Source organism: Platichthys flesus, chromosome 3, assembly GCF_949316205.1.
Source record: "Platichthys flesus chromosome 3, fPlaFle2.1, whole genome shotgun sequence".
Classification (NCBI taxonomy): Eukaryota; Metazoa; Chordata; class Actinopteri; order Pleuronectiformes; family Pleuronectidae; genus Platichthys; species Platichthys flesus.
This window is the reverse complement of record NC_084947.1, coordinates 14,246,392-14,274,094: the sequence shown is the minus strand read 5'-3', so window position 1 is coordinate 14,274,094 and position 27,703 is coordinate 14,246,392. Positions and strand designations below refer to the sequence as shown.

The following is a 27,703-nucleotide window of genomic DNA, read 5'->3' as shown; positions in this document are numbered from 1 at the left end:
TATTGCCATTCCTATATTTCACTATAGTTAAAGATTTCCCCTGTTTTTATTTCCTTGTGTTTATTATATTTTACTAATGCTTCTCTGTCGTCTTTGCTGCTGCAATATGACAGATCTTCTGAATTTTGGGATGAAAAGGAAAACATTAACATTTAACTATATTAAAATTATACAACTCTGCTTGTGAATGAATGAAGGAGAAGCATTCACTTACTACCTAGAAAACCCTTATAATAGCAATCTGCCAAGATGCAAACATACCAGGCTTTTATAGCGAATGGGAGATGTCACTGTGGTTTATTACACATTGAATTCAAAACACATGCACAGTTAATGAAGAGGAAGGAGTTAAAAACAGAACAGGTTATCATGAACCAAACGGGAGGCTATGACAAAAGATGGAGACACATGGAAAATAACCATCAACAAATTATTATTAAGTATTTATGAATATATCGAGGATATCTAAAACTAACAATGGTGTATGAAGTCATATCAGCATGGTGGGTGAGTGCATGAGTAAGAAAATTTGACTGTAATGTTGTGTGGTGCAAAAACACAAGCCAACCACCAACCCCAAAAGTTGAGAAAAACAATTGAGCTCTGACTGAGACTTTAATATCGGTTCCCCTGGCACACAGGGGCCAGCTGGAGTCCAGGTGCTGTCATCTCACATGACGCTCTGCCACGCCCACCTCCAGCACATGTGTAGAAACCAGCCAGGAACCACGTGACAGGCACAGAGAGCACAGGAGGTTGTCAGGCTCTAAAGGCCCTTGCACACAAAGCGAGTGATGTATTAGGCATGCAAACAAATTGTACGGACTGCCTTGTTCACATGAAATGACTTGTTGGACGAGGAGGCCCTTTGAAAAGACGTCCCAACCTCCTGACCACTTTTATACTTAAAGGTCAGTCAAAGATATAGATCAGTTCAATAATCTATGAACTGTGATCAGACCAGCATGAGACTCCTTCGGGATGTATTCACTACTGGAAAGAAAACATTCATCATCTTGTGATTGATGGTTTATCTTATGGTTCGAGTTATTATCTTAATCTGTGTATGTGTGTGTGTGTGTGTGTGTGTGTGTATCTGTGTGTTTCAAGGTCAACACACATATGTTCCGTTAACACATTTCCAGGATATGTCAGCAAATAACAGAGACAATCTGAAGCTTATATTGATTTACTGATTCATTCAAATGTGAAACAACTGATAAACACACAGAGAACTAACTATACATACACATGTACAATAACTATTCACACAGACTCCCTACAGTTAAAGTTGTCATAAATTAAATCGAAGTTCACACTGCACTTTGAATGTATATAGTTTTGTTTTTGGACTTTTTATAGTAAACTCTTTCTACCATGCTTTTATTTTAATTTAACTATTGCATGGCTGAGCTGACCGGTTTATTCTTGTCGAACATTGTAATGTTGACCCTGTGTGATACAAGTATGATATAAATATGATGATAAGTGACATAATTTAAAAGTAACTGATTGAGGTATAGGCACAATAATTCATAATAATTATAAATAAGAGCAGTTTATGGATTCTCAGAGGTGCCTTTACTCCCTGAGTCAATACATCTATACGACTGTCTGTTGTTCTCTGTGCTCACTGGAATAAGATATTTGATTAGGAGCAATAGAACATATAGTTTACGTAATAGCAGCAAGTCTAAGGCATTTTCTGTGTGTCATAATATGCAGCAGTTGAGCAATTCTCATTCAACATGATGCAATGATATAAAGTGAAGTAAGCTACTGTCAACCACATCCTATCTGTGATACAGGAGCTACAGCTTAAACAGAACACTGGAATGTAGTATACTACCAATACTGTATTTTATTACATTACATTTTCTACTTTTTAGCATCTACAACAACCAACAATTTAAGATTATCTTGAGGGCTTTGCAGGTCGCATTCTTTCCACTTGTCTGAGTAAAAGGGTTTAAGCAGAAACATAGTAAATACTTTACAGCGAGTGGTAGACCCTAACTTATTAAATTACATGTTATATCGTAAATTAAACAACTTATCTGCGCACTTCACACTATATGTATTTGAGAATCTAGTACTTCCCAGCAGCACCAGTCAACGAGGGGTACAATGCGTATGTGCCATAGGATGGAGGTGGAGCGGATGGTTCCAAGGCAGTTGGGTTTTGGAGGAAATCGGTCCCTACGCTTGAGTTTGCATACCCTTCAAATCCATATGCAGGGGGCGGCCTCTCATCATCAGGCCACTGTGAAGCAGGCAGGATGACTATAGGGAACTTGATCTCGGGGTCTGAAGCATATTTAACATCCAGATAGACCTGTGGTGAAGAAGAAAATGTCAGCATCTATTATTCGGGTCATGGAGCCCTGTTGCCATTAAGACATGCACCGACACTTATTGGAAAGGGAGACACGCACCCTGAGTCTGTACTCAGCTTTGATGATGCTGCAATTCAAGATGGACGCACACGTGGTTGCAGGGATGGTGATGATCCTGGTGACAGTCTGACCGGCCATAGGCGGAATGGCTTCGCCCACTTCTTTCAGGATGTCTTTGGTTTCAACTCGCCTCTTCGTTGTTGAAAAGTAGCTGTACTTCCTGTACAAGCAGTACTTGGGCCGGATTTCACGAGATGACTTGTTCTGAATGGAGGCCACAACTTTGATTCCTTCACCTGGAAAACACAGCAGCCCTTATGGTTTTGCCGCATTCCATTACACTTTGGAGCTCGGCACTCCGAATGACGAAAGTCAATACTCTGTTGAGGCAACCCACTCTTATCTCAAAACGTGTAATAGCCTACGATGGTCCACTGGTAAAAACGTAGTAATGTCAGGACAGGAGTTTGTTCACAACAACAGGACAATGCGTTCAGGAGGCTGAGGTATATCACATTACGTGCAGCTAGTCCGTTTGACTTTTATTGAACAGCTGCCTCCTTATCTACAAGTGACAAAAATGTAAACAGCTGCTAAATGAAGCCAAACATGAGTAATGTGGTAGTTTCATAATCTACCACATTACTCATCTGTTAAATACCAATCTCTTTACTATCATTTGTTTATATTGGCCACTCAGACCAGACAATCAGAAGCTGAGGTGTGAAGGCAGTAAAGGTTTGTTTTAATATAAGCATAGATAAACCTATTATTTATATGAAAATAAATGTCCTTATCTTCGGACCATAAAAAAGTTCCATGAAGGAAAGGGACTTTGAGTTATACATGGTTCAGCTGTGAAGATTTGATGTTTGACTGCAACCTGTTGATAAATTAATCTGTGTGAATGAGGGAACAGATTATTTAATACCTTGGCGGAAGCTTGTCTGTGCAATGTTTACATCCATGCCCACTGTTCCTGATGTGAAGAGGTTCATCTTCTTATCGATGATACTGTGCTGTGGGATCTAACAAAGACAAAAGGAAAATTAGTCAGAGACAGTATAATTCTCATTACTGTGTCAAAGTCAAACAGGAAAACTCATGACCGTGTTTGTGTGTGTTTTAATGTAGGTACCCTCAGCGACGCCCCACTGTGTGGGTTTCCTTTGTGCATGAGGGTGAACTGAGCCTTAGCTTTACTGTCCAATTTCATGGGCCGGCTGAGGACCACCTCCACCGTGTACACAATCTTTCCGTGGGAGGCTTTGAAGGAGGATGGCAGCTCTCTGAGTACAAAACAGGAAGTCACAACAGTAATTTATTAATTTACATTAACGTTGGTTTCTTTCATATTAGGGGCGGTGTGGCCTAGGTAGTAGAGTGGTGGTTCTTCAACAAGAAGGTTGCCGGTTCAAATCCCACTCTTCCCCATCTGCATGCCGAAGTTTCCTTGGCAAGATACTGAAACCCTAAATGGCCCCTCATAAATGTTGAGTGTAATAATTGTAAGTCGCTTTGGCAAAAGCGTCATCCAAATGATATGTAATGTAATAATAATCGACTCACTGTGCTGGAATCTGAAAGATGAATGGATAGACATGGCAGCCTGGGCCGACAGTGGCGCCTGAAAAACAACAACAAAACTAGGTGACCACCACTGATCAAACCAAGATTTTTAAATAAATGAATGAATACATTGGCAGCCAAGCACGGCTGCTGATGTTAAATGGTAGAAGTGTACATAAATTGGGTGACAGAAGTGGTACAAAGTTCAAGAGCAACTGTTCCTTTTACAACTGTGTCTTTATTACTGGGATTGATTCAAATCACATGGCATCTCATAAAAACTTCAATCTTAGGTCAGTCAGGGACGTGACTTTACAAACTCCTTCTTAATCCATGTGGATTTATTTAAACTTCTCCAACATTGCAAGACATGACTTTTTTCTTGATTTCTCAGAAAATAATTCACAGATTTGAATGAATGTGTATCATTTGGTGCAGATCCATTTAAAAATGATTTTAAATGTGTTTTCTTGAAGGACTTTTGGGTCTTGGCGGAGGTTTACGCTCTCTGAGTGCCCCTATAGTTTTTATGTGTAATGTATTTAATATGAAATCATATAAATATTACACAAGTATATGCATGAGATGAGACAGAAACCGCATAAGAGAGATACATGTAGAGAAACAGCAGCAAAGCAACTGCACTTTTATATGTGATATTTAAAACATAAAAATGAATGAGGAAATTAACTTGCATATCTTATCAACTCATTCTTATGTAACATCCCCATATCCATTACACACTGTGAATAAAACAAACAGATCAAAGCAGGCTACTTCTTCTGGGAATGAGATGAAAAGTACACTCACCGCGACCTTCCTGAAAGAGAGATTGTTTAATGCTGAAGTACTTCATTTTGTTGTGGTACACTACGGTGGTTTTTCCATAATGTTCGGTCCATTTCACTTCAGCTTTTCCCTTCAGCTTCACGTCGAGTGAATTGATTTTGCAGTCTTCAGTCACCTCCAGATTGATCTGTCCTGTGAGCGGATCGCCACTGGTGAAAACGTTGCTTTTGGATATGGGATTAATTCCCACTGTAAAACTCTTCACATTGTTTGACATCATGTATAAAGTGTGATCCCCAAGCACAGTGTTGAGTACAAAGCGAGTTCCAGGTGGAGACAGAGAGGACAGATCCTGTGTGTGAGGCGTGTCTCTGCAGATAGATATACTCTGAAGTTTTAGATAATGATTAAACCACAGCACAGTAAATCACCTTATTTACAGCCAGACAGAATTACTGGCTGTAAATATATAAAATGTTGCTCTTGGGGAAGACAAAAATGTAGTTGCTCTTGGGGAAGACAAAAATGTAGTAAATAAAGGGATATATATATATATATATATATATATGTATATATAAAAATAAATATATATATACATTGTTTTTTGCATAAATCATCAATGGTTCAACAACACCATTTGTCTCAATGGCTGTAGCATATTACAAGCTGCTGCTGCATCTCGTTGTGTGGGTGTGGTCCACATACGCAACACATCATGTGGGGTAAAAGTGTTTAGTGGAAAGTGTGAGTAATATGAGGAAGGGAGGTGCATCAGCAGTACACCTGGTATCTAAACATGTGAGGATGACTACTGTGAGAGAACGTTTATATAACTTAACAGAAAAACATGTAGGAATTCCTCATATGTAAATATTATTTTAGTCGGTGTTTCGTAGTATGTAAAGTTTCATCTCCTCTGAAGAGGAGGTTATGTTTGTTGGTTTAATCTTTAACAGCCTTACTACTAAACTGATCTCCACCAAACTTAATTAATGAATGGGACCTGGATGAAGGTAGCCAGAAAAATGTTTTCACTTATTTTTTCGGGACTCTCAGGGGTTGGTGATGTCAGAGAGAAAGCAACGAAATAGTAAGATTAATCAAAATCCCTTCAGATGTGGCAGAACCACTGCTTAGGCTGCAATTTATGAGATTTTATAACTATTAATATAACTACTATATTGTAATACTCAACATATATATTTGACAAATTCAGTTGGTGACAAGAATGAGACTCGACATAAACAACAGGCACTGAGGTCCAGGTCCAGCAGCAGCTGAAGCTAGACAGTGTGCTCACCAGCAATATGACAAGCTAATTCAAAACATTAGTTTCCATTATTTTCAACAAACACATTAAAGTTCAAATGAGCAGCTTGAGATGATGAGACCACACTTGTGAACTAAAGCCAGTAAAAGGTTTGAGATGTGCAAAGCTGCTCTCAGTCGCCATCTAACACAAAAAAACAGATATCAGAATTTAGTGATTATCAACCGTTCTGACTCGATCAGAGGGAGATTTGGCTGAAAATCAATAAGAAGGAGGCTTTCCTCCAGGAAATCAAGTGAATGGTTTTCACTATGAAAAATAACAGGGCTAAAAAGATTGAACTGACGTTTTCACATAGAATCAGTGTTTCCACCGCTGAGGGGAGAGCAAAAACATATATAAGACAACAGTTCATCTGTTAAAAGACGTGGCAGAACATGAAATGAAACAATAAAAACAGAATAAACACGATAACATATTCTAATGTATTATTTTTATAACATTAACATCAATGCAGCTGCTGGAATAAAAAGCAATAACATATAACAACATATGTTCCCTCCTATCTCAGTGTACTCAGTCTTATATTGACAACGAATACATGCCCTGTAAACATTGGCAATAATCACACACATACATTTACACACACTCATGCTGAGATAACTGTGTAATATCTTGTCTGATGGCAGTGAGATGCTTCAGGCAGTTTCCACAAAGCAAGCTTTATGCCTTTGGTTATATGTGATACTATGAAGAATCACTTGCTGAATAAACAAAGCACTTTGGTGTATATCACATTAAAAATGACATTACTGTTTTACATTTCAATATTGCCACAGATTTAACCAACAGCGACAATTTCAAAACCTTTCTTTGCCCACACAGGTTTGAGTTAAAAGTATAAACATATATACATATAATCACAGATATAAAAAAAATACTAAGGCCACACAAAGATATTTCTTGAATAAAGTCATAAATTAAGGGGAAATAAATGTTTCATTTTAGACAAGGAATATCAGAAGATCAGCCTGCTGACTTAGATAAAATGAGCAATGTAGGGCATCTTGTTATTTAGTATAAGTTTCACTAGAAAATGTGTCTATTCCAAAGCAAGAGCCACAATTACATGGAGAGAATATCCTCTTTTGTGGAAGATGAAATCAATAAGAAATCAATAAATGATTTGATTGGTTCGTGATTTTTCTTCCAGAAGTAGCAGAACTCTGGAGAGCTAACGTTCTCCTTGCCTCTTATTTCCTGAAAATTGTTTTTATTTTCTTTACACTTCTAACAGGGTCACGTTTTCTCATTAAATTGCCAAATAATTCCTAAAAACTTGGTTTCTTTATATGGCCCTAATAGTAATGCCATAGGAAGACGCTTGTGTTCAAATCAATGGTCTCTTGTAATCCCAAGAAGAGATGGGCCAAATGCAATTAGCATGACACAGAAATAAAAGGAAATACATGTATGCATGTAAATCACAAACAGAATAGAAACTTAAACCCTTCATTGGCAACATACAGTGTGTTAAAGACACAACAACACCTGGTGAAAACATGCATCAAGCAAGTTTAGGCAGAATGAGAATTTGCAGCAGCAGAACAGAGACACGCAAAACATCAAACAGTTAACAATGAACAACAGAATTTGATCGTGGGAAGACTAGAACTGGCAACTTGAGTTTGTCAAAATAAGCACAAGAGACTGTTGCAAATGTAACACATCATACAAAAACACACAAAGATTATCTTTACACAAACAGCAGTCAAAAATTGAAATCTTAGAGGCAAAGGTCTTCCCTGGTGCGCTGAGCTCTATACGAAGCCCCTGAGAAATACTGAAAGGAATTGTAGTATGTTGGCATTTCATTAGATCCACCTGAATCTACTCACACTTAAGGAAGTGCTTGAGGATGAACAGGGGTATCACAAACGATGATGGGAAACAGAACGGTGAGGTCAGGGCCCGAGCACACACTCAGGCTCACCTGTAGGGGAACAAAACAAGAGAACAGTCAATGCTGCATATTTGTTTCCAGATCATTCCAGTGTTTAGCCTTTGACTAGCCCCCACCTCGATGATATAACTAAGGACCACGATGCTGCAGTTAGAGATGGTAAGTGGAACAGACTGAGGAATCTGGACCATCATCTCAGTGTGCACGTTGCAGGTGCGTGCGTCGATGGGCTGTCCGGTCCCTGATGCCAAGGTCTTGTTATACCTCCTGGTATGGACCCTTTCGTGGGTGTGGAAGGCCTGCTCCTGCAGCAGCCTCACCTTCGAGGTGACTGTGCGGGATGAGCCGTTACTGAATTCACAATTTATTTTCACAGTTTCACCTGGAGGCAAAAAACAGACATGGCTTTCGTTATGGATGGATGGATGGATGGATGGATGAATGGATGGGTGGGTGAGTGTTGGGATGGATGGATGGATGGAGTACCAGGAGTAAAGGCTTTCTTCTCCACACTGACTGTCATTGTGATAGGAGGTGAGGCACACCACAGGCAGCACAGAGTCATTTGGTTGGAGCCTGAGAGAGGAGCCTGTGAAAGGAACCAGCATCGTAAACAGGTGCAGCAGACATCAACAGATTTTACACACTGACACACAAACAATACGACACACACACCAACTGCACATGAACCACACTGCGCCTTCAGAATGTGTGTACTCCACCAGGAGGCGCTTGTTTTCAACCCAGTCCATTCGATTGTTATGGATTTCCACGACACTTGATTAAGATTAAGATTAAGATTAAGATACATTTATTAGTCCCAAACACATATAGATGTAGGGAGGGGCGTTTAAGTTTTGGGCAGGGTGGATGTAGTGTTTATTTTTCTCAGTAAAATATTGAAGTGTACAGTTCTATACAGTGCGACTCTATTGCATTTAAGTCAGTGTCACACCTGTAAGTCTGAACCGTGGTCTAAACCCCGGGCGGTGTCTTTGAAACATTGTCTACATTGGATCATTATCTTGTAGGAGGTGAAGAACGCAAACAATCCTGCGAGCCGCTACTGCATCTTTTTCTTCTAAAATTGTGTACTAAAATGAACCAACTCCCGAGAGAATAGGACGAACATGGGGGTTGATAATGACCCAGCAGCCCTTTTGGTGTTTTATCTGCTCAAGGCTCACTTACCCTCAGCTCTGGATGGTTGGTATTGATGCTGCTTAGGAAGTTTAACTCAGTCACAAAGTCCTTCGACATGTGCCAGGGTCTGTTGATGCTCACGGTTAACATATACTCTACTTTACCATAAAGGCCCTTGAAGCTCGGGGGGAAGTCTCTGCATTGAAGTACAAACAAATGAAAAAAACAAAGATGAAATGTTGGAAATAAAGAAATAGAGATTAATTTAACTCTGGGGAAAGTACAGTATCTAAAAGGATGAGACCAAGGGGGAGAAAACTGAACTGATGCACCAGGGGCTCTGCATCTTAGGGCTGGACACTAAAACAATATCAATCTGTATTTGTCTCCTTCGGGAAAAGACAATTTGTTACACAAGCTATTTAAATTCCTGAAACTTCTATGCTTATAACTTAAAAAGATTCTCTAAATTCCTCATTTTAACACAGAACACAGCCTGATCATCTGATATTCCCTCTGTAAAATGACACATAGCCTAAAACTATAATTCTCAGCATTATGACTTAATTCTTATAACAACACAAATTTTGTCTCGTAAAATAATTTGTGACTTTATTCTTGTAACATTAGGACCCCTTAAATTCCTTCCTTCGTTACATTATAACTTTTTCCTGAAAAGTCAGATTCTTTTTTCATCAGCTTGGCCTTTAATGTGACCTTTAAGGTGGTATTATCGATATCGACTGATGTGAAAATCTTGATATCATCTTCCAGCCATACCATCAGGCCCTGTTGCATCTGAACACAGACTGTTTCCCTCTTAGTCTCATCTCTCCAGTAACCAGGACGGGGGCAGCTCACACACACATACACACCCCTGAGGTATCTGACATGTAAACGGATACATGTGCCTGCCAGGCTGGAGCTTCACCGACTCACCCATGGCTGTGAGGGAGAAAAAGACAAGTTCACCGGACAAAAACGTATCTTGGAATTGCACGGCATCCAAACCACAGCTCGGTGAGTGCACAGCAGAGACACGGGCTGATCGGGGGTCGGACCTGAGTTCTCCTGCAGGATGACGCTCTTCAGGTCGAAGTAGGTGACGTTTGCAGAGAAGTGTCTCCTACTCCTATTCTTCCCTCCACCAGTGGACCAGTGGACGTTGGCCTGTCCCTTCAGACGCATAGATATGTCGGTGATCTTCGTCTTCTTGCTCAGGTCGAAGGAAAAGTGTCCTGAGACCAGCTGCCCACTGCGGAATGTCCTCCCCTCGCTCGCTACGTTGAAATTGATGTTGAAGTTCTTGATGCTCGATTCCAACATGGTGACAACCCGAGTTAAGTTCTTTTTAAAGTTTAAAAAAGCACGCTTCCCTGCAGTGAGACAACCCGGAAGGATGTTTATAAGTTATTCAATGACCACAGATACAGACTGTGTTACTGACAGCTTCCAAAAAAACAAATAACAGATTAGCAGACTGAGCATGCGCAGTGTATGTAGCAGGACCAGCCCTGATTCAAGGCGGGGCCTCAGCACACAGTCCAGGGCCAAGGTGGGCGTGTCTGTCAGAGAGGCAGAGGAGGCTGAAGAAGTTACATTACATTACATTACATTACATGTCATTTGGCTGACGCTTTTGTCCAAAGCGACTTACAGTTTTAGAACACTCAGCATATATGAGGGGCCATTTTAGGGGTTCAGTATCTTGCCAAGGACACTTAGGCATGCGGGAAAGAGTGGGATTCGAACACCTTCTTGTTGCAGAACACCCGCTCTATCCCCTAGGCCACGCTCTCCCCAGAAGTCAATCAATGTCACAAAGTAAATTAGAGGAGACAATAACAAATACAAATATATGTATTAGTCCATCTTTCTATCTATCTATCTATCTATCTATCTATCTATCTATCTATCTATCTATCTATCTATCTATCTATCTATCTATCTATCTATCTATCTATCTATCTATCTATCTATCTATCTATCTATCACACCTGATCTATCTATCTATCTATCTATCTATCTATCTATCTATCTATCTATCTATCTATCTATCTATCATCTATCTATCTATCTATCTATCTATCTATCTATCTATCCATCTATCTATCTAACAATCCATCTATCTATCTATCTATCTATTGATCAGATTTTCATTGATGTCCGATCTCAACAAATCCTTTAAAAACTGGGTTGCAGTGTTTACCCTATCTTGCAAATTCTCCTGTGTTGCAATTGAAATGTAAGTAAAAAAAAAAAGAAGCCTGCATCCGATCATTACTCTGCATCTGCACCAGCATTTAATTGGTTATTCCCAGTCCCAGGGCCCATCTCTCAATACATTTTTCCATAATTCTGCTTAAAAGAACCAATGAACCAACTAGGTCTAAACCTTAATATTTATGGTGCAACCGTATATTTTATTTATCCTATGGATTTACCAGATTGTAAACAACAACTAAAATGCTCTGCTGTTCTCTTGTGATCTTGTTTAATGACCTTTATCAAATGTATTTGTAAACTCAATCCACTTTCTAATACACATTTATCGGATTTGTTATTTAGATAACATTTTTTTCCTATTAATAGGATTACATAGAAAATATATGTTCTCCAGTCAGAAGGTCATTTAGATTCCAGCGTGTCCGACACAGATTGAGATGATTATCTTTATTTATGGGACATTTTTTAAATACTGACTACATGGCTCTTCACAAGGCAGCAATTAAAACAATAGATAATAAATCATCACATCTAAAATACAATAGTTATAGATATTTAGAAAAAGACAGTTCAAAGGAAATTACCAGACTTATTTAAGAGAATCTTACTCACGCGTGTGCCTCCAGGTAGTATTAGAATGACAAACTGGTGCATTTGGTATTTAACTTCTCAACCTGGTGGCAGAGTTTATGTGTAGTGATCCTAATCTATGGGGTCTGATCTGCAGTGTTTTATCTTATGACATGAATAGACATGATGTTTTTCTTGCTGCCTTTATCCATCTGTGATGAAAACGAACCCTGAGGTTCTGGCCTGAGGGCGGAGCCGAGTTTGTTTCCTTTTTTCTGGATCGTTTCATCTCAACACAAAGTGTTTTTTTGTTGCTTTGGTGTATGTGAAATATCGCAAACTTGAGTTTTCTGAATGAGAGTTTTTTCACCACCCAATAAAAAAATTGTCCTGAGTTGACTCATCATTTGTATCAAAACTTTCTACTCACATGCTGTGTGGAGGACCGAGCTACAAGCCCTTATGAGACTTTATTCACACAGAAAGGAGGGAAATCTATTTCCAAAAGACAATTCATTACTTGTTAGGCACAAAGAAGCATTCAAAAGCTAGAGACTCAAATTAAGCCAGCAAACCAACTGATTAAACAAAACTCAACTAACCCATCATCTTTTTTCTTCTCTGATGTTTACTGGTGGTTGGCAAACCAATTAGAGACATAACCATCACCAACTGGACTGTGGAACTGGACTGTGGATTAAAAACAGTATCAATATAGAATGAGAGATTAAGCAGACAATGAAATAAAATAAGGAAAACTTTCAAAATTATTATTACTAAATCCGTTTCATTTAAAAACCTAAAAATGTTATTGTCACGGCTGCTTTTCCGTTTGTCAACCTACCAGACACCACGAAGGGGGAATGGAACAAAACACATTCACATTAACTAACAACAAAAGAAAACTCAACAGGATAGTTGGTGTTTTTATTTCAAACAAACCCTCTATTAATCGAAGCAAAATATCGAAATACCAAAATGTAGTTTGATGAAATATCTAAACTAAATGTCAGCCCCCCCTTGATGTGGTGGGCACTTGGTACAGCCTCATTGGCACTTGCTATATTTAGTCCACTGCTGGCTGTTGCCCAACGTTTGCCACATGACCCCCGGCAGTGGAACAAAGGAAACCTTCTCAGTGCCTAAAACAATACAGAAAACTAGAAGAACTTGAAGGTGTCAGACACTTTGAAAGACATAAAGGTGATGTGGTGGCATTTCTTATGATCATAAATCAAATGTAGCTGTTGGAGATGAAAGTGTAGAACGTAAATTCCTGCTGCGCCTCCCATGTTAGAGGCCTCCTGAAGAGAACTGTGTGAAGATGTTGCACAATCTTGTTTTCTCCACTCAGTATGTGTGTGGCCTGGGGTGAGCCAAGACAACACGTTTTCTGCTTTTGACCATATTAGTTCCCGTTGTGTGAGTTGAGGGAATTTCACTACTTAACAAATCCAATTTCTCAAAACAAATGTCGACACATCTCCGCTTCCTCCCCAACACAGTGGAGATTCATGTTGTCTTACACAAGTTGATGGTTCCACAAACTTTTTTTGGAGTATCAACAAGTGTTTGTCATGTGAAGAAAGCATTTTAACTGAACCTTTTCACTATTTCTTTTGAGGAAAGCAGATCCTGACCATGTTGTGGTGAGGTTTCAGGATAATCTGAGGAAATGGGGACAGTGTGTGTTTACCACAAAATAGTCCATTTCCCTTTCAAGGAATTGCAGTTTCTCGGACTCTGTCTGTCTCTGTCAGTCTCTGTCCGTTTCTGTCTCGCTGCTTCTCTCTGACTTTGAGTCTGTCTCTATCTCCGTCTCCTTGTGTGTCTCTATCCATTTACGTGTCTCTTTCTGTGTGTCTCTCTCTCTGTCTCCATCTCTCTGTATCTCTCTCTATCTCTATGTCTCTCTCTCTCTCTCCTTTCGCTTATCACTCTGTCTTTGTCTCTATCTCTCTATCTCCATCCATATTGAATTTGATTGGAATCGTGAATGATCTATTAATAGGCCTTGGCTGTAGGAAGTATAAGTGAGAAAATATGATTTTGTTTCTGGTTGAACAGACCCCAAACAGCTGAGCTCATTTAACCACTAGATGGCGCTAAATGCTTTATTGTGATGCTCCTGGTGCATGGTACAGAACAACTATAACTTTACTAGCAGCCAAATTTTTCATTACAAACCTTTACTTCCTATTTCATCCGGACTTGCATCAATCATTTAAGAATTACCCTCTGAACAAGCTGCTCGGCCACACTTTCAAACATAATGAGTTCACTGCTCTGTGATAGGTTCATGGTACACAACGCGGCCATTTAACACTGATAACGACCCATTAACACTGATAGCACGAGGCGTTTAAAGACCCCAGGCCCCCAGTAAACTTGACCACACATCTCCTCCTTCCTGCTGTCTCCTTCTATTTGAGCGAGAGCGAGGAAACGGATCTGCCAGCAGCTCTTCTTTGGAGTGTAGCGAGGCACAGCACTTGACTTGACAAATGTCTTGTTAGAGATTGCGTGTCCACTGTAACAGAGTGGAATTCAGGGCGATCGCGAAACCACACAGGCTTTTCAATGTTATTAAACGTTTGACAGTTTGTGATATTTAGACCAGAATCTCAGTGCAATTCCTCAGTTTGAAACAGGAAGAGCTTAAGAGCTGAAATCGCTTTAATCAACAAACTTTAATCACCCCTGTTAGTGAAGCCAAGTGTCCATTAGCTGCTCAAAGACTTTACCAAACAGGCGTATAAACAGTGGAAAGAGTTTATTATTGCAGTGGTACTTTAGCCCCCGAACAGCATCTCGTGCAGAGTGGCATTCGCATTGAAATCAAGATGGCAGCTGTTTGACATCAGGGACGACTCTGATGTTGTTAGAGATAAATGATGGGTTGTGTTAATGGATAAACTTTGACATCAAACACACGCAAGCCTTCCTTCTCCAGACCTCGTTCACTTTGATACAACAAAAAAGGGCAGAGTACAGAAAAGGAGACATTCTGAGTTGAGATGATTAATGACTCTTTTCATTTAAAAAGTCTTCCAAATTGAATCGATGATAAATTGCCCACCAGCAGCAGATGTCAAGTGGACATCATCAGTTGTGTACCTGTCAGAGTCAGCTATGCAGCTTTGTAATCACATTTCTTTGGTGTTAAACCTGGCTTTGTACGGTCTTGCCTTCCTGACTTTAGGTTTATCTTTTTCTTTCAACTTTAAGACCCATCGTCAGACGTGAACCCCAGAGGATCATGGGATGTTTAGGCCATCGTCACTTCACACCCTCAGCAGAGGGAGGCCTTGCCAGGGTCACGGGGTGTGTTCCACAGCCAATCATGAGCTTATGATTATTCCTTTCCGTTCTCTAGAAATGATAATTGGTATCAAAAGCTGGATCTCATTTTCTTTGTACTTCTTTTTTTTTTTTTACGGTGCATCTGCTGCCGCCAAATAATACACCCTAGGCTTAATGTGATATAGCAACTTAAGTTGAACAAGTCCTGTGGTGAAGGTGCAGAGAGAACATTGGCTTCTGGGAGATAATGTGTTTATCAGGGTTTTGTAAAAGGCAGCTGGTCGTTGTGGATTTGAAAAATTGATGGAGATGAGAACTCTGCATGTTTTTCTTTCAAGTTAGTGTCAGTAATGTGATCTTTTGATGGAGATCTACATGGTGTGTATGTGTGTGTGTGTGTGTGTGTGCGTGTGTGTGTGACCATTTATAATAGGCTTTGCCTTTACCTGTCTCTGATAAGGGCACCTATCAGGTTTACTTGAGCTCATGGTGACTTGACTTTGCCCGCCAACTTGGTAAATCAACCACTCGCAGTTAGACGGCGACACACACACACACACACACACACACACACACATAAACACACGTCTGTCTCTCCATCCATCTCTCTATCTCAGAGATATCACATCACCTTGTTAATTGGATCATCCAGACAGCAGGAGCTGGTGTTTTGATCCACGTCTCCAGTACAGGTGGAGGCAGAGTCGCCGCTTTATCTTAAAGTTTGTCTTGAATCGTTTCTTTGAGTCCAGTTGTTTGACTTTATTCCAGATACACATTTATAGATTTTGAAACATGACATTGTCATTTCTGATTATTTATAAGAGCCCTGATCAGCTCAGTAGCTGGCATGCGTTTCAAAGTTTCTGTAAACGTGTCCATTTACTTAATTATTCTGTTTTCCTGGCCTGATTTGAAAAAGAAGAGAATGCAGATTTATGTTTTGACACATTATAACCATTTTGTTTGTTTGAACATGGATAGAGTCGACAGCAGCAGTTATAGTTCGATCTAAATCTAAAGTGAAGTAAAGGAACCCAGAGGATAAGCTGCGTTATTGATCTGGAGTTTCTCCACACCGTCTCTCTCGTCTAGTTAATCCACAGGGTCAGTACTAATGACATTGAGGAGCTCCTCTGGCAGTCGGTGCTGCTGCCATTTGCAATTTAGATGGAAGGAAAAGGAAGACAAAGAGGAGGTGGTGTGGAAGGGTGAAAACAAGGAGGGGAAACTGAAGGAAGGATGAAAGGAGTGACGGGGAAAGACGATGGATAAAAAGGAAAAAGTACACAGCAGGAGGATGGTGGCTCGGCAGGAAAATATTTTTGGGAAGGGGAAGAAAATAGAGAATAGAGTGGGTGGATTTGAATGACAGAAAATTTGAATTTCAGCAGGGGGCTCAACACTGTTGGTAAATTATGTCAAGTCTAGCATATGAAATTTTGCAACTTTTTTGCTTCATAAGATAGCGTTTAAAAAATGGGTCAACATTTTGAGTAATATGCATACATGCTTTCTCGCAGACATTTTAAAGAGATGATTGAAACCAAATCTGTACCGTAAACGCTACTTTCACCTGCTGGTTATCTCAGCTTCACATAAAGACTGGAAACTGGAAAATATTGGCCAGGCACGTGACATCACATTGTTTTTTACAACAAACAAAACTTGTCAGTGATGTTATAATCAGAGCCAGGCTAGCTGTTTCCCTCTGTTTCCAGTCTTCATGCTGAACTAAACCAAATAACTTCATAATTACCACACATGAGTCAAGTCAGTGTCTTCATGGAGTGTGTTTCAAAGCGGACATAAACCAAATGTTAAACAGTGAATAGATAAATTAAAAACAAGTCATTCTAAAATGAGAAGAAACCACATAAAACATTTCTCAATCTGAGTGAGGGCTGTTTTGATCTTCTCATTTATTTCTCGAATAGAAAGAACATAGGCTAAATTCTGTTTCCTATATCTTGAACTCTTCATTTAACCAAAGTTTCAGAGACCTTAAAGGGATAGCCTAAGATAAAATATCTACTAGAAATCTTTTTTGAGTCCTCAAATGGGAGTGCACTGAATTGAAGCAAAGAGTTAACTTTGTCACGTTTGCGCAGTAATGTACTTTTTTTTTCTTTTTTGCACTCGCCAAAATAATTCCTGTGGCAAAACAGGAAACCGCAGAGGGAACAGTTGGCAACCCTTATCTTGAATAGATCCTCTGATAGCTTTCTTCCTCACAAACAATGCAGGTCAGGGGCTGAGGAGGCTCTGGAGGAGCCCCCGTAACAAAGCTCTTAATCAGCCCCGGACTTGATCAACGCTCATCATGTAACAGGGAGAGATGTGTTTAGTCACTTGGAAATGATGATGACTCCCAATGATGTGTGGTCCATAGTGTTTTCTCCTCTGTTTGTGTGTGTGTGTGTAGTCCAGATATTATATAATATAATATTACATTGGTCTTCCTTATCGGGATCAAAACATAATGTAAATCATTACTGTAAATGTCAACGTAAAGACATTTTTAAGTTTAGGGTCAGGTTTAAGGTTAGGTAAAGTTGGTTTCAGTTTTGGTTAGGCTAGGGTTAAGCAAATAGTAACTATGGTCAAGGTTGTGTGTGGTTGTGAGCATGTCTGTCTATAGTTATGAGGGCCAATTTGAGTTCAATGCCATCATTATGAGGACATTTTGATGTTGTATTTGATACCCAGACATTTTGTCTGGGTATCACAAATTATATTGGCTTTTTGAGGGTTAAGAGTAAGACAAGTGTTAGGGTTAGGCATTTAGTTGTGATAGTTAGGGTAAAGTGCTAGGGAATGCATTATGTAAGTTAGTGTCCTCACAACTTTAGAGAGAAGTGTGTGTGTGTGTGTGTGTTTTAGTGTGTGTGTGTGTGTGTGTGTGTGTGTCTGCGCGCATGCGTGCGTGCGTGTGTCATATAACCTGTTTTGGGGTTTCCTGAAAAGTTAAACACACGGTGAAGTCAGACTTCAAGAATCCTATTTCAAAAAGATCATCACAGTTCACTGGCTCTGCGGTCAGACTTTAAAAGCTTATACTGTCCCCATGATGTCATCACCACGGGGCCAACACTACAGCTAATGAGTCAGGAACAGTGAGGAGTCTCAGAATGTAGCCGACAAATCACTCTCTGTCTGTCTCTCCCTGTGGTTAACACACAAACACCCAGGGATCTGCCAACCCACATGATATATTCATGTCTAAAGTTCACGTGAAAAGAAGTGCTTCATCTCGGAGTTAGAGTTACCTCAGTTAAACAAAATAGGTGCTTTGTTCTGTCGTCAGGCTAAATCCTCCCCCAGCAATTACCGTTCACCTTGCAAAGACCTCGGCGAGGAACAGAGCAACTCTCTTCTCTTTTGAAGCCGTCAGTGGAGCATGAAGACGCAGGTGCTCTACACACCATGCCCCTTATTCACCTGACTGTACTGTCAGCTTTGAACAAAAAGTGTCTGCTGGAGACTGAAGCAGGTAATTTATCCACGTAGAGCATGTGTCACCTTCAGATTTTCATTTCTGTGCAGAATGAATACATTTTGTGAGACAGGTCTTCATTTGACTTTCGACTGTTTAGCATTTATTAAACTATCTCAGGGTCTGTCCTGAACATGTCTGTTTGGAATTGGCTGCTTGCTCGGCCTGTGGTGACGCTGCTTGCAGTTCTTTCTGAAACTGTAAAAGTGACCTGCAGTAATTGAGCAGTGGGACTCAGTACACAGAACCCTGAACTGAAGAATCACTTGTCAATGTCATGAACAATGTTTTTGTTGTGATCATCCCTTACTGTATGTTGACGAGACAGACGCTGATAGTTGCCTGTTTATTCAGATTATATTCATATTGAATGCATCGCATGTCCAAATTGGACGCCACAAGCTCTATTGCCTATTTCAGCCGACTTTATTCCAGGCATAAATACGCATGGAATTCATTGTATGTTACACAATTTAAAGAAACTCAACTAAGTCCAGTTGACCTTTTTTTTTTTGCACTTGGATATACCATGACCTAGATGACTGAGAATCTTCACAGACGTTTATCTTTATGTCATTTTGGAATCATCAGACAAAAGGACTTTAGCCTTTCCAACTCCTGAGACGGGACTTGCACAGTGGTCAGCTCTGGCTTAAGCCTGAAACATGCTTCTGCGTTTTCACGGGCCCGTAAGCGCAAGAGCCCTTCCGGGTCCCTTACGTGCTTATGTATCCCTCCTTACGTGCTGACGGGTGTCGACCCCCTTTTCTAAAATTTACGGCAAAGCTCCGCAAGCTCACTCAGCCCGCAAGGCTGTGATTGGTCTGCTCTACATCCCTTCTGGAGCTGCATTTCCGGTTTCATGCCCCATAATACCGGCAGAAATCACGGAAGATTTAGAAGAACGAATATGGACCAAATAGAAGAGCACTTGGCAGAAGATATCCGATAGTATGATCACTTGTATAACCTGTCACTGACTGGCGGATTTGTCCGCCAGAAAAAGGCCACGAGGAGCCGCAGTGGCTATGTAAATAAACAATCGACGAAGAAGAAAGAAGGCGTCTCTAAGGTCGTCTCGACAAAAAGATTTACTCCGCCTAGTGTTCTGGCGCGGAATTGCTTTGTAAGACGCGCAACGGTTGGGGAAGCATGAATGAAAACGAGTCTTGCGCCACAGCGGCGTGAAAAGACGCAGACGCAGTCGCAGAAGCATGTTTCAGGCTTTAGGAGGGACAATTGACTGACAGTGTATGAATGGTGGGTGATAGAAAAAAGCATTGTAGCATATAGTGTGCTGAGTGAATTTGTGTGTGAATGGGTGAATGCAAGTTGTACTGTGAAGCGCTCTGTGTGGTTGATAAGGCCATTTACCATTTACTTGTTCCTGCCGACTGCATTTATCTGAGACTCCCTAAGAGTGCATTGCCTGGTGAGCAGCACTGTGAGGCAGCAGCTGGGCACAGCAGTGTTTTGAGCTAATGTCACTTTTTCTTGGTAGAACTTCCCAGACGGCGCTGACTGCTCCATAAAACTTTATATATATGTGCGTGTGTGTAGAAATATGCACACCACCGTGCTGGAAAATCTCATCGTAATTGTCACTCGAAGCGTCTCATCTGCAGAATCGTGAAGTTGTCTGTCAAAGCTGGGTCCAATATTTGCCCTGAGCTGTCCGGCTGTTTCGAGGCAAATCTTCCAGGCAACAAAGGAGATCCTTGAAATAAAATCCAGTTGATCCCCCTCCTCTAGCTTCAGCTTTATGACTCAGTGAAGACAGAGACGCCATCACACTGCAGTCCTGACTCAACTTGTTCTCATTTCCTGTTTAAGGAGGGATGCAGCTTGATCACATTATGAGGCTCTAAAACACCATAAAAGGTAGGTTGTGATAAAAACACGTTTTTCCAGGAAACCTTCTGCGATATACATTTTGTCTGAGTGATGCATGTTTGGGACACTTCCTCTGTCTCGCCGCGCGGCCACTGTTGCTGCGGTTGTTTACATCAGGGCCAATGGGAGGCTTCCAGACGCAAAGGGTCTGACAGTCTATCAGTGGAAGAGGGTAGTTAATATGGGCACGCAACCTCTGTCCCGACCTTGATGCAGGACCATCCATCATCATGGCTTAGAGAAGGGATGAGGTTTACCGAGGACACTTTACTCAGGTTGAAGCCGCGATGCCCTAGTCAGTGTACAGCCTCCGTACTGAATTTTGAGGGAGGTGAGGAGGGTGAGAATTAGGGGTAATATATAACACACCTGTTGTACAAAAAAAAAATAGACAAAAATAATGTAATTTGTTGAAATATAAGTAGAAACTGTGATTTTCTCTGTTTGGTGCTGTTAATGGAAGTGAATATAAAGGGTTGCTTGCATATGAACAAACAAAGGCCACAGCATGAGCTTTGTAAAATTGCTCTGACTCAGACGTGAAACCTGGAGACTTGTTAAAATAAAAAGTAGGCAAGTGTTCTGCAAAAACGCATCAGTCCAAAAATATCCCCACACACACAGCCGTGAACTTTACTCTAGCAGTTTCCTATTAGAGGTCTTATGTGTAGAATTTTCATTTAATTCGGCAGCTGTAGAATTAAAAGGGACACTGTGGCAAACAGGAATCCATGCGATAGAGAATGAAAGGCTTAAAGAAAAAGGTAACTGCTTTGAGGTCAAATTTTTCTCCAAACGACACTTCTGCCCTCACATTGGGTTCAAATGTAGGTCATTGAAGTTTAAGGTGAAGACATATTTAAGGTCAGGTTAGGTCAAGGTTAGAGGAGGTCATCAGGGAGTCAAAATGTTGGTCAATGCAAAGCCCTCTGAGGTCATGGAGACATTTTGTGTGTGCTTTCCTCTACTTATATCTTTGTAAGGACCATTTTAAGCATAGACCCTACAGAGTGAGGGGGGCAAGTGAGGACATTTTGACCGGTCCTCCCTTTTTTATTGGGCTGTGTGAGGGTTAAGACTTGGTTTAAGGGTTAGAATTGGGTTTAAGTTCGGGTTAGGGTTGGTATTTAAATTGTATGGTAAAGGTTGGGCTAAGGGGCAAGGGAATATATTCTGTCAATGAATGACCTCAATAAGATGGAGGTACAAACTTGTGTGTGTGTGTTCTTTCCCTTGAGCATGTTGCACTCTTTGGAGAAGTCTCGAGCTTGAGGTCAATTCAGTACTGCAGATCTAAGAGTGTGGTGTAAGCAGTGTTCTTTCTTTTTCATTCACACACACACACACACACACACACGCAGGCACACACACACACACGTACACAAGCACAGCGTTATTACCCAGAGTCCTCTGCAACAGCCCAAAATGCGCTCTGCTGCCGGAGTGTTCTGTGAGTCACATCAGCACCCAGCGCACGCTCAGCCCAGCTCAGATCATCAGAAATTTCACCGATGGAAAACCTGCTCAGAATTCAGAAAAAGGCTGTGCATACATATAATTGTGATGGAGTGTTCCACCCCCTACTCAACTGCACTTTTTTTCTGAGAGAGTACAGTCCCAGGATAAAATGCTGTTTCATCTCACCAGTGTAATTAAGCAAAGAAATTAAAACCTACAATACATAGGAAAAGTCTATCTTTCAGTAGCAAATCATGCTGGTGGGATTTTCTGGCCCTGTGGTTTCCCTCCTATAATCATGACACACTTCGAGGATTTGAGGCATCAAAGGGCAGTAATTTAGTGATGATTACAGTGAATAAAGAGTTTATACGTACATCTGCATCATACTCAGTAAAATAATATCTCATTTTATGTATAGTGGCCATCGCTGTGTTCGAGTCAATCATCGAAATAAAATGATATCACACTTTCTGAACATCGGTTGACTAAAAATGCCAGAGGCCCCTTTTGGTGACAGACCATTAAACAGCTGCCTGATTACTGCATGAATCAGCATAATTTTCTGTGGAATCGTCGAACAAACACAGGGGTCGTGCTTCTCCTGTGCAGATGTTTAATTTTGTGTGTCTGTTTTATGTCTATTTTATGTCTGCTTTTGCCAAATTAGAAACAAATGTGATTATGTTGGAGCCACACGGAAAACCTCATGAACACCGTTTTTGAACTTTCAACGCCACCACACACACTGTTACCATCATGTGTTCCCCTTACTGAATATTTGTTGATTGTGGAAATCCCCTTCTAAAGAATGATCAATTATCTAGCATTTGATTAAAAAAAGCAAAAAAACAGTTCATATTAGGGCCTCTAAAATAAAAGCCCTCATGAATCGCGGGTCAAGTCAAACACACGGTTGATTCCCTGCAAAGAACTGTGGGGCTATTTTGCAAACAGGAATTAATCCTTTGAGTCAATGAGCATCAGGACAGAAGAGTAGGCACAGCAGGGCTTGCATTTTCAGCGCCGCTTGACTTTGGATGCCTGTTAAATCAGCGAGACGTAGAATGTTTCGAAACATGCTTATTAGGATGTTTTCATCTCTTGCTTTCCTGTTGCATCAGCCCGCAGAAAGCAAACACTATTTTTTTCCCCCCTAAATGCCAAGTTTATTTCAAAGCAATGCAAGCCTGGACCATCCTGTGGCTGCAGTGTATCAATGTTGATTCCTGATTAGATAAACTGTGAAACCAGTTTGTTAAGTTGCCTCTGTTTGCACTGTGCTTGTGAAAGTAGTTTTTTTCCAGCCAGTTGCAGAGCTGGGATTGGTAACTTTTTCCTATGTTAACTAAAACCCTCAGCTTGGACGCCCTCATCTTCATCAGGAGCGAAAAGGGGGGAGAGGAAGGAACGAGTGTTGTTCAGGCCAGGACATTTCAAGATGCCCTGCACCCCCGACTAGACTGGAACCGCAGGGTCATTATACTGTATTTCTTTTCTTGTGTGTTTGTGTTCACATGGGTCAACCTACATGTACACCTTCCACTATAGATCCTGTGCGTGTGTGTCCATGGTTATGGTATCGGTGATTTCGAGGTTCGTCCGAGTCAGATGCTCGACTTTTCTAGACGGGTCAGGAAAATGTTGAGATTAAGATTAAGATGCATTTATTTGTCCCAAACACATGCACAGACATGCAAAGGCACACTCATGCAGGTAGGGAAATTTAACTTCTGCTTTTGACCCATCTGGTGCAGGACACACAGAGCAGTGAGCGACCATGTACGGCGCCCGGGGAGCAGATGTTGGGGGAGTAAGGTGCCTTGCTCAGGGGCACTAGACAGGGTAGGGAGACTCTGGGATTTTTGGACAGATCAATCAAGGTTCGTCTTTTGTTGTCTCTCCGTGGAATCGAACCAGAGACGAACCAGAGACCTTCTCTGCCCATAGTCCAAGTTTCTGCCACTAGACCACCGCCTCTCCATGTGAGAATACAGTAGGAAAATATCACAGCGAGTGAGAGCACGTGTGAATGACGTCAATGCACAACAGAGACGTAAAACAACAAGAACACAAATATTTCACAACGATAAACGGGAGCAACACACAGGAGACACTAACAAAGATGTTGATTTGGAAAGAAAATGAGATTCGAGAGCTTTTGGCGATGAAGACAGATGTCGGTGTTGATGTGCCGTAAAAAAGAATGTAACGCATCTAGTACATCATGTCCAGTGTCCTGGGTGAGCTACCCAGGCATTATATGAGTGTTCCGCACATTTTCCCATTGTATGAGTGTGTCTCATCTGGAAAACCTCCTGCTGCATTCTCCATATGTGAAGAACGCATCTTCCAATTGTTTTTTTTTAAGCCAGGGCATTTCCCACAGGGTAACAGACCTTTAACCTGTAGATGTTTGTAGTGCGAATGGAGAGGATACTGTAGTTACACCTGGAGGAGTGTTTCCCATGTTCTACCTTACATGCAGCTGTAAGGCCACAGCTGTCAGTTTGAAGCTGTGCCGAGCATCAGAAATGATATGTACTGTAACGTCACCATTACCACTCCAGTGTCCACTTTAAAGAACCAGTGTTGAACAGTGGTTCACCTCTTGACACTGGCAATTAGTCATCTGAAAACAAAAACACAGCATGACATGGTGTACTATTGTCCGCGCTTAATAATTTACTGAGCCACAAGCTTTTGTAAACTTCAGCACCAATTAATCTCAAGAAGCTCTTTTGTGTGGGAGCTTAATCGTTCGCTAATTAGCGCATTGCTAACAGACACTCTCAGTGGATATACGATTACATAGCCCATCGATGGGCTCAGTAAACAAAGGCTGTTTGCCAAAATGCCAAAGCAGTTGTTGTAAAGCTGGAGAGGGGCGTTTGAGTATGTGTGGGCGTTTGTGTTTGTGTGTGTGTTTGTGTGTGTGTGCGTCTGCAGTCTACTGTGTGTGAGTGACAGACAAGGAAAGTGATCTGAAGACAACGAAAATAGTCATTGTTGGGCACGTTGGGATTTCCCTCTACCTCAGAGTGACTGCACGTTAAACTTGTCACCGTGTTGGATGGTGCTAAGTTTCGATTGGCTAGACAGTCTGGAGCAGATGACCTCAGACAGATGGCTCAGTGCGGCGACACTGAGAGGAAGGATGTGGTGGGTGGAGTGAGGGACGGAGAGAGAAGAAAGAGGAGAGGGAAGACAAAGAAAATGGAGGAAGAGTGAGGAAGAGGACCAATGGGCAACAGGAGGGATGTTATCTGATCATATCTGATATGTGTGTTGTTTTACAGGATGACCAATGACTGAAAATAACTAAGTGCATTTTCTCTTTACCTAAACTCCAGTTGGAAGTCTGATTTAATGCTACTTCACTAGTCAGTTTATAGTTCAACTGTATTTCGAAAGGTTATTTACTGAGTATTTATATAATATAGTGTATCATCCAATCATGTTGTCAGTGTCTAGTTGTAGCCCCTCATGTTTCAGATAAGTTGACTTGGTAGCGGTTCCACTATACTTCTAAGATGATTTAATCATCTCTGCCAAGGTTCGTAGTTAGTTAGTTAGTTAGTTAGTTAGTTAGTTAGTTAGTTAGTTAGTTAGTTTTGTTTGTTTGTAAGCAGGATTATGCAGAAAGAGAACCAAAAACTGAATCAATTTCCACGAAATTTGACCGGAGGAAGAACCCATTAAATGTCTGTGTGTATCCGGCCAGGGGTCGAATCCACTTTCTTTAGCAGTGAGAGAGAGAGAGGGAGAGGGCACAACCTTTTTGGTAGAATTCCTCAGAGAATAATTCATGGATCTTGATGAATTTGCTGTTTAGGGCAATAATATTTATGACTGTGTGCAATTTGGTGCAGTTTCTAATAAAAATCTAGATCTAATGAATTCAAATGTGGTCCTTAATCACCCTGCTGTCTCTGAGACATATATCTTGTGAGAAGAACTGACCCAGGAAGGGCATGCATCCCAACTCCTGATTTAGTTTCACTTGGACTTTGATATTGTGTAAAGTCAAGACAACGTGACTCATGAGTTCAGAGGAGCAGGGAAACAATGTACACGATATAATATAGATAGGTGGGATGTCGATTTTTGGGGGCAAATCTGAAACAAGATTTGAAAGTACAGAGGGAAAATGTGTCTTTTTTGTCTCATCTTCACTCACTGGATACGAGGATTTGCTACCCTGAGTGCAGTTGTACAGTTCATTGATAAACTGTGGAGGTAGAGTGATGATAGAGCACTGTGGCTTAGTTTGGATTCCCAGCACAGGCCCATAGAGCCCCAGTTTTTCCATCTGTGAGACAGGTTACTCACAATTTCCCAGCGAATAAGTCTCTCTTGTCATTGGGTGAATGAATGGGAGTTGAGGTGAACTGCTATGATCAGACCGCTGCCCCCTATAGCGCAACTGAAGCCACTGCATAATGTTCCCACCTGCGGCTTCTTGAAGGAAATTAGAAATTAGTGAAGGGGTGAGAGAGGCGAAAGAAGAGATGAAAATACACATCAATCCAATTATGAATCCAGTTACTCTTCGCTTTCAGTGTTGATAATGAAAGACTACCACAGGTCATTTAATCCATGTACATGTGAGGATTTAGCATATTTTCGTATGTTTTATCAACAAACTAAATGATAACAAGCTGGTCATGTGTGATCAATTAAAAAAAAAAAAAAAAAAGCTGACCTGTTAACCTTTTAACTCTGTCTTTCTGTCTATGTCTCTATTCCTCGTCCTTAATCTCTCCCTCCTCCTCCTCCATCCTTTGTAACACATGGTTATTGCCTGCGAGTGGTTGTCATGGTGATCCACCCCGAGGGACACATCCCAAAACCAAAAGTTCTGCTTGTCTGAAATAGAACCTCCGCCTCTCTCCAGGGGGAAGGGGGCTGATTTGGCACATGGAGGGTGGAGCCAGGGAAGGAGTGGGGGAGAGATAGAGAGAGAGAGTGAGTTTCAGTCAAGGAGTGAGAGATGAAAGAGTGAGGACAGGGAGGAGAGAGAGAGAGAGAAGGGGAGAGAATGAGGCAGCGTGCATCCACTCCAACTGGGTCATATCGCGGGAGCATTGCGTAAGCGTAAACACTGCTGCCCCTGTGCTGTGCCCTCAGCTCACACACACACACACACGCGCACACACACACATAGACACTTGCACACAAAACTTGCTTCACTATCCCTGTGGGGGATACAAATTAGCATAATGCATCACTGAGCCCCTGACCCTGACCTAAACCATCACAAATATATGCAAAAAGTTTGAGTTCACCTGTGGGGACCTCAAATATTGACCCCACAGAGACGCAAATCCTCATGGGTTAGTGTGTATCTAGAATTAGGTCCCCACAGGAATACAAAAACAATCCCCCCCCAACACAGACACAGACACACACACACACAGTGTCTTTCAGTTTTTTATACAGCAGTGTAGGGTTTGTCAGATCCTGCGGGGTACCAAGCTGTGGTCCATCTCTCTTCTCCTGTGCCTCTTCTCTCAGTGGATTTGCAATAAGCACATCATGACAGTAGAGTGAACCCTCCTCTCTGTTAGCTGCCAGACCGGACAGCAGCATGACTTAGCACTTCTTCTTCCCCGCTGCAGATCCAT

At 41.2% G+C, this 27,703-nt stretch overlaps 2 protein-coding genes across 2 annotated transcripts; both read right to left on the bottom strand.

The window, feature by feature from the left end:
• Positions 1-1,173: 1,173 nt before the first annotated feature.
• LOC133933107 (arrestin domain-containing protein 3-like) lies at positions 1,174-5,229 on the bottom strand. The gene is made up of 6 exons (XM_062380077.1): positions 4,776-5,229; positions 3,966-4,023; positions 3,535-3,685; positions 3,328-3,424; positions 2,436-2,692; positions 1,174-2,335 (listed from the first exon to the last, which is right to left on the bottom strand). Exons 1-6 carry the CDS (start codon positions 5,032-5,034, stop codon positions 2,090-2,092), a joined length of 1,068 nt encoding a protein of 355 aa, XP_062236061.1. The 5' UTR covers positions 5,035-5,229; the 3' UTR covers positions 1,174-2,089.
• A 1,273-nt stretch (positions 5,230-6,502) lies between these two features.
• Positions 6,503-10,600, bottom strand: LOC133950793 (arrestin domain-containing protein 3-like). The gene is made up of 6 exons (XM_062384922.1): positions 10,192-10,600; positions 10,006-10,075; positions 9,179-9,326; positions 8,474-8,576; positions 8,104-8,369; positions 6,503-8,017 (listed from the first exon to the last, which is right to left on the bottom strand). The coding sequence occupies exons 1-6, from the start codon at positions 10,454-10,456 to the stop codon at positions 7,925-7,927; spliced, it is 945 nt and encodes a 314-aa protein (XP_062240906.1). The 5' UTR covers positions 10,457-10,600; the 3' UTR covers positions 6,503-7,924.
• Positions 10,601-27,703: the final 17,103 nt, after the last annotated feature.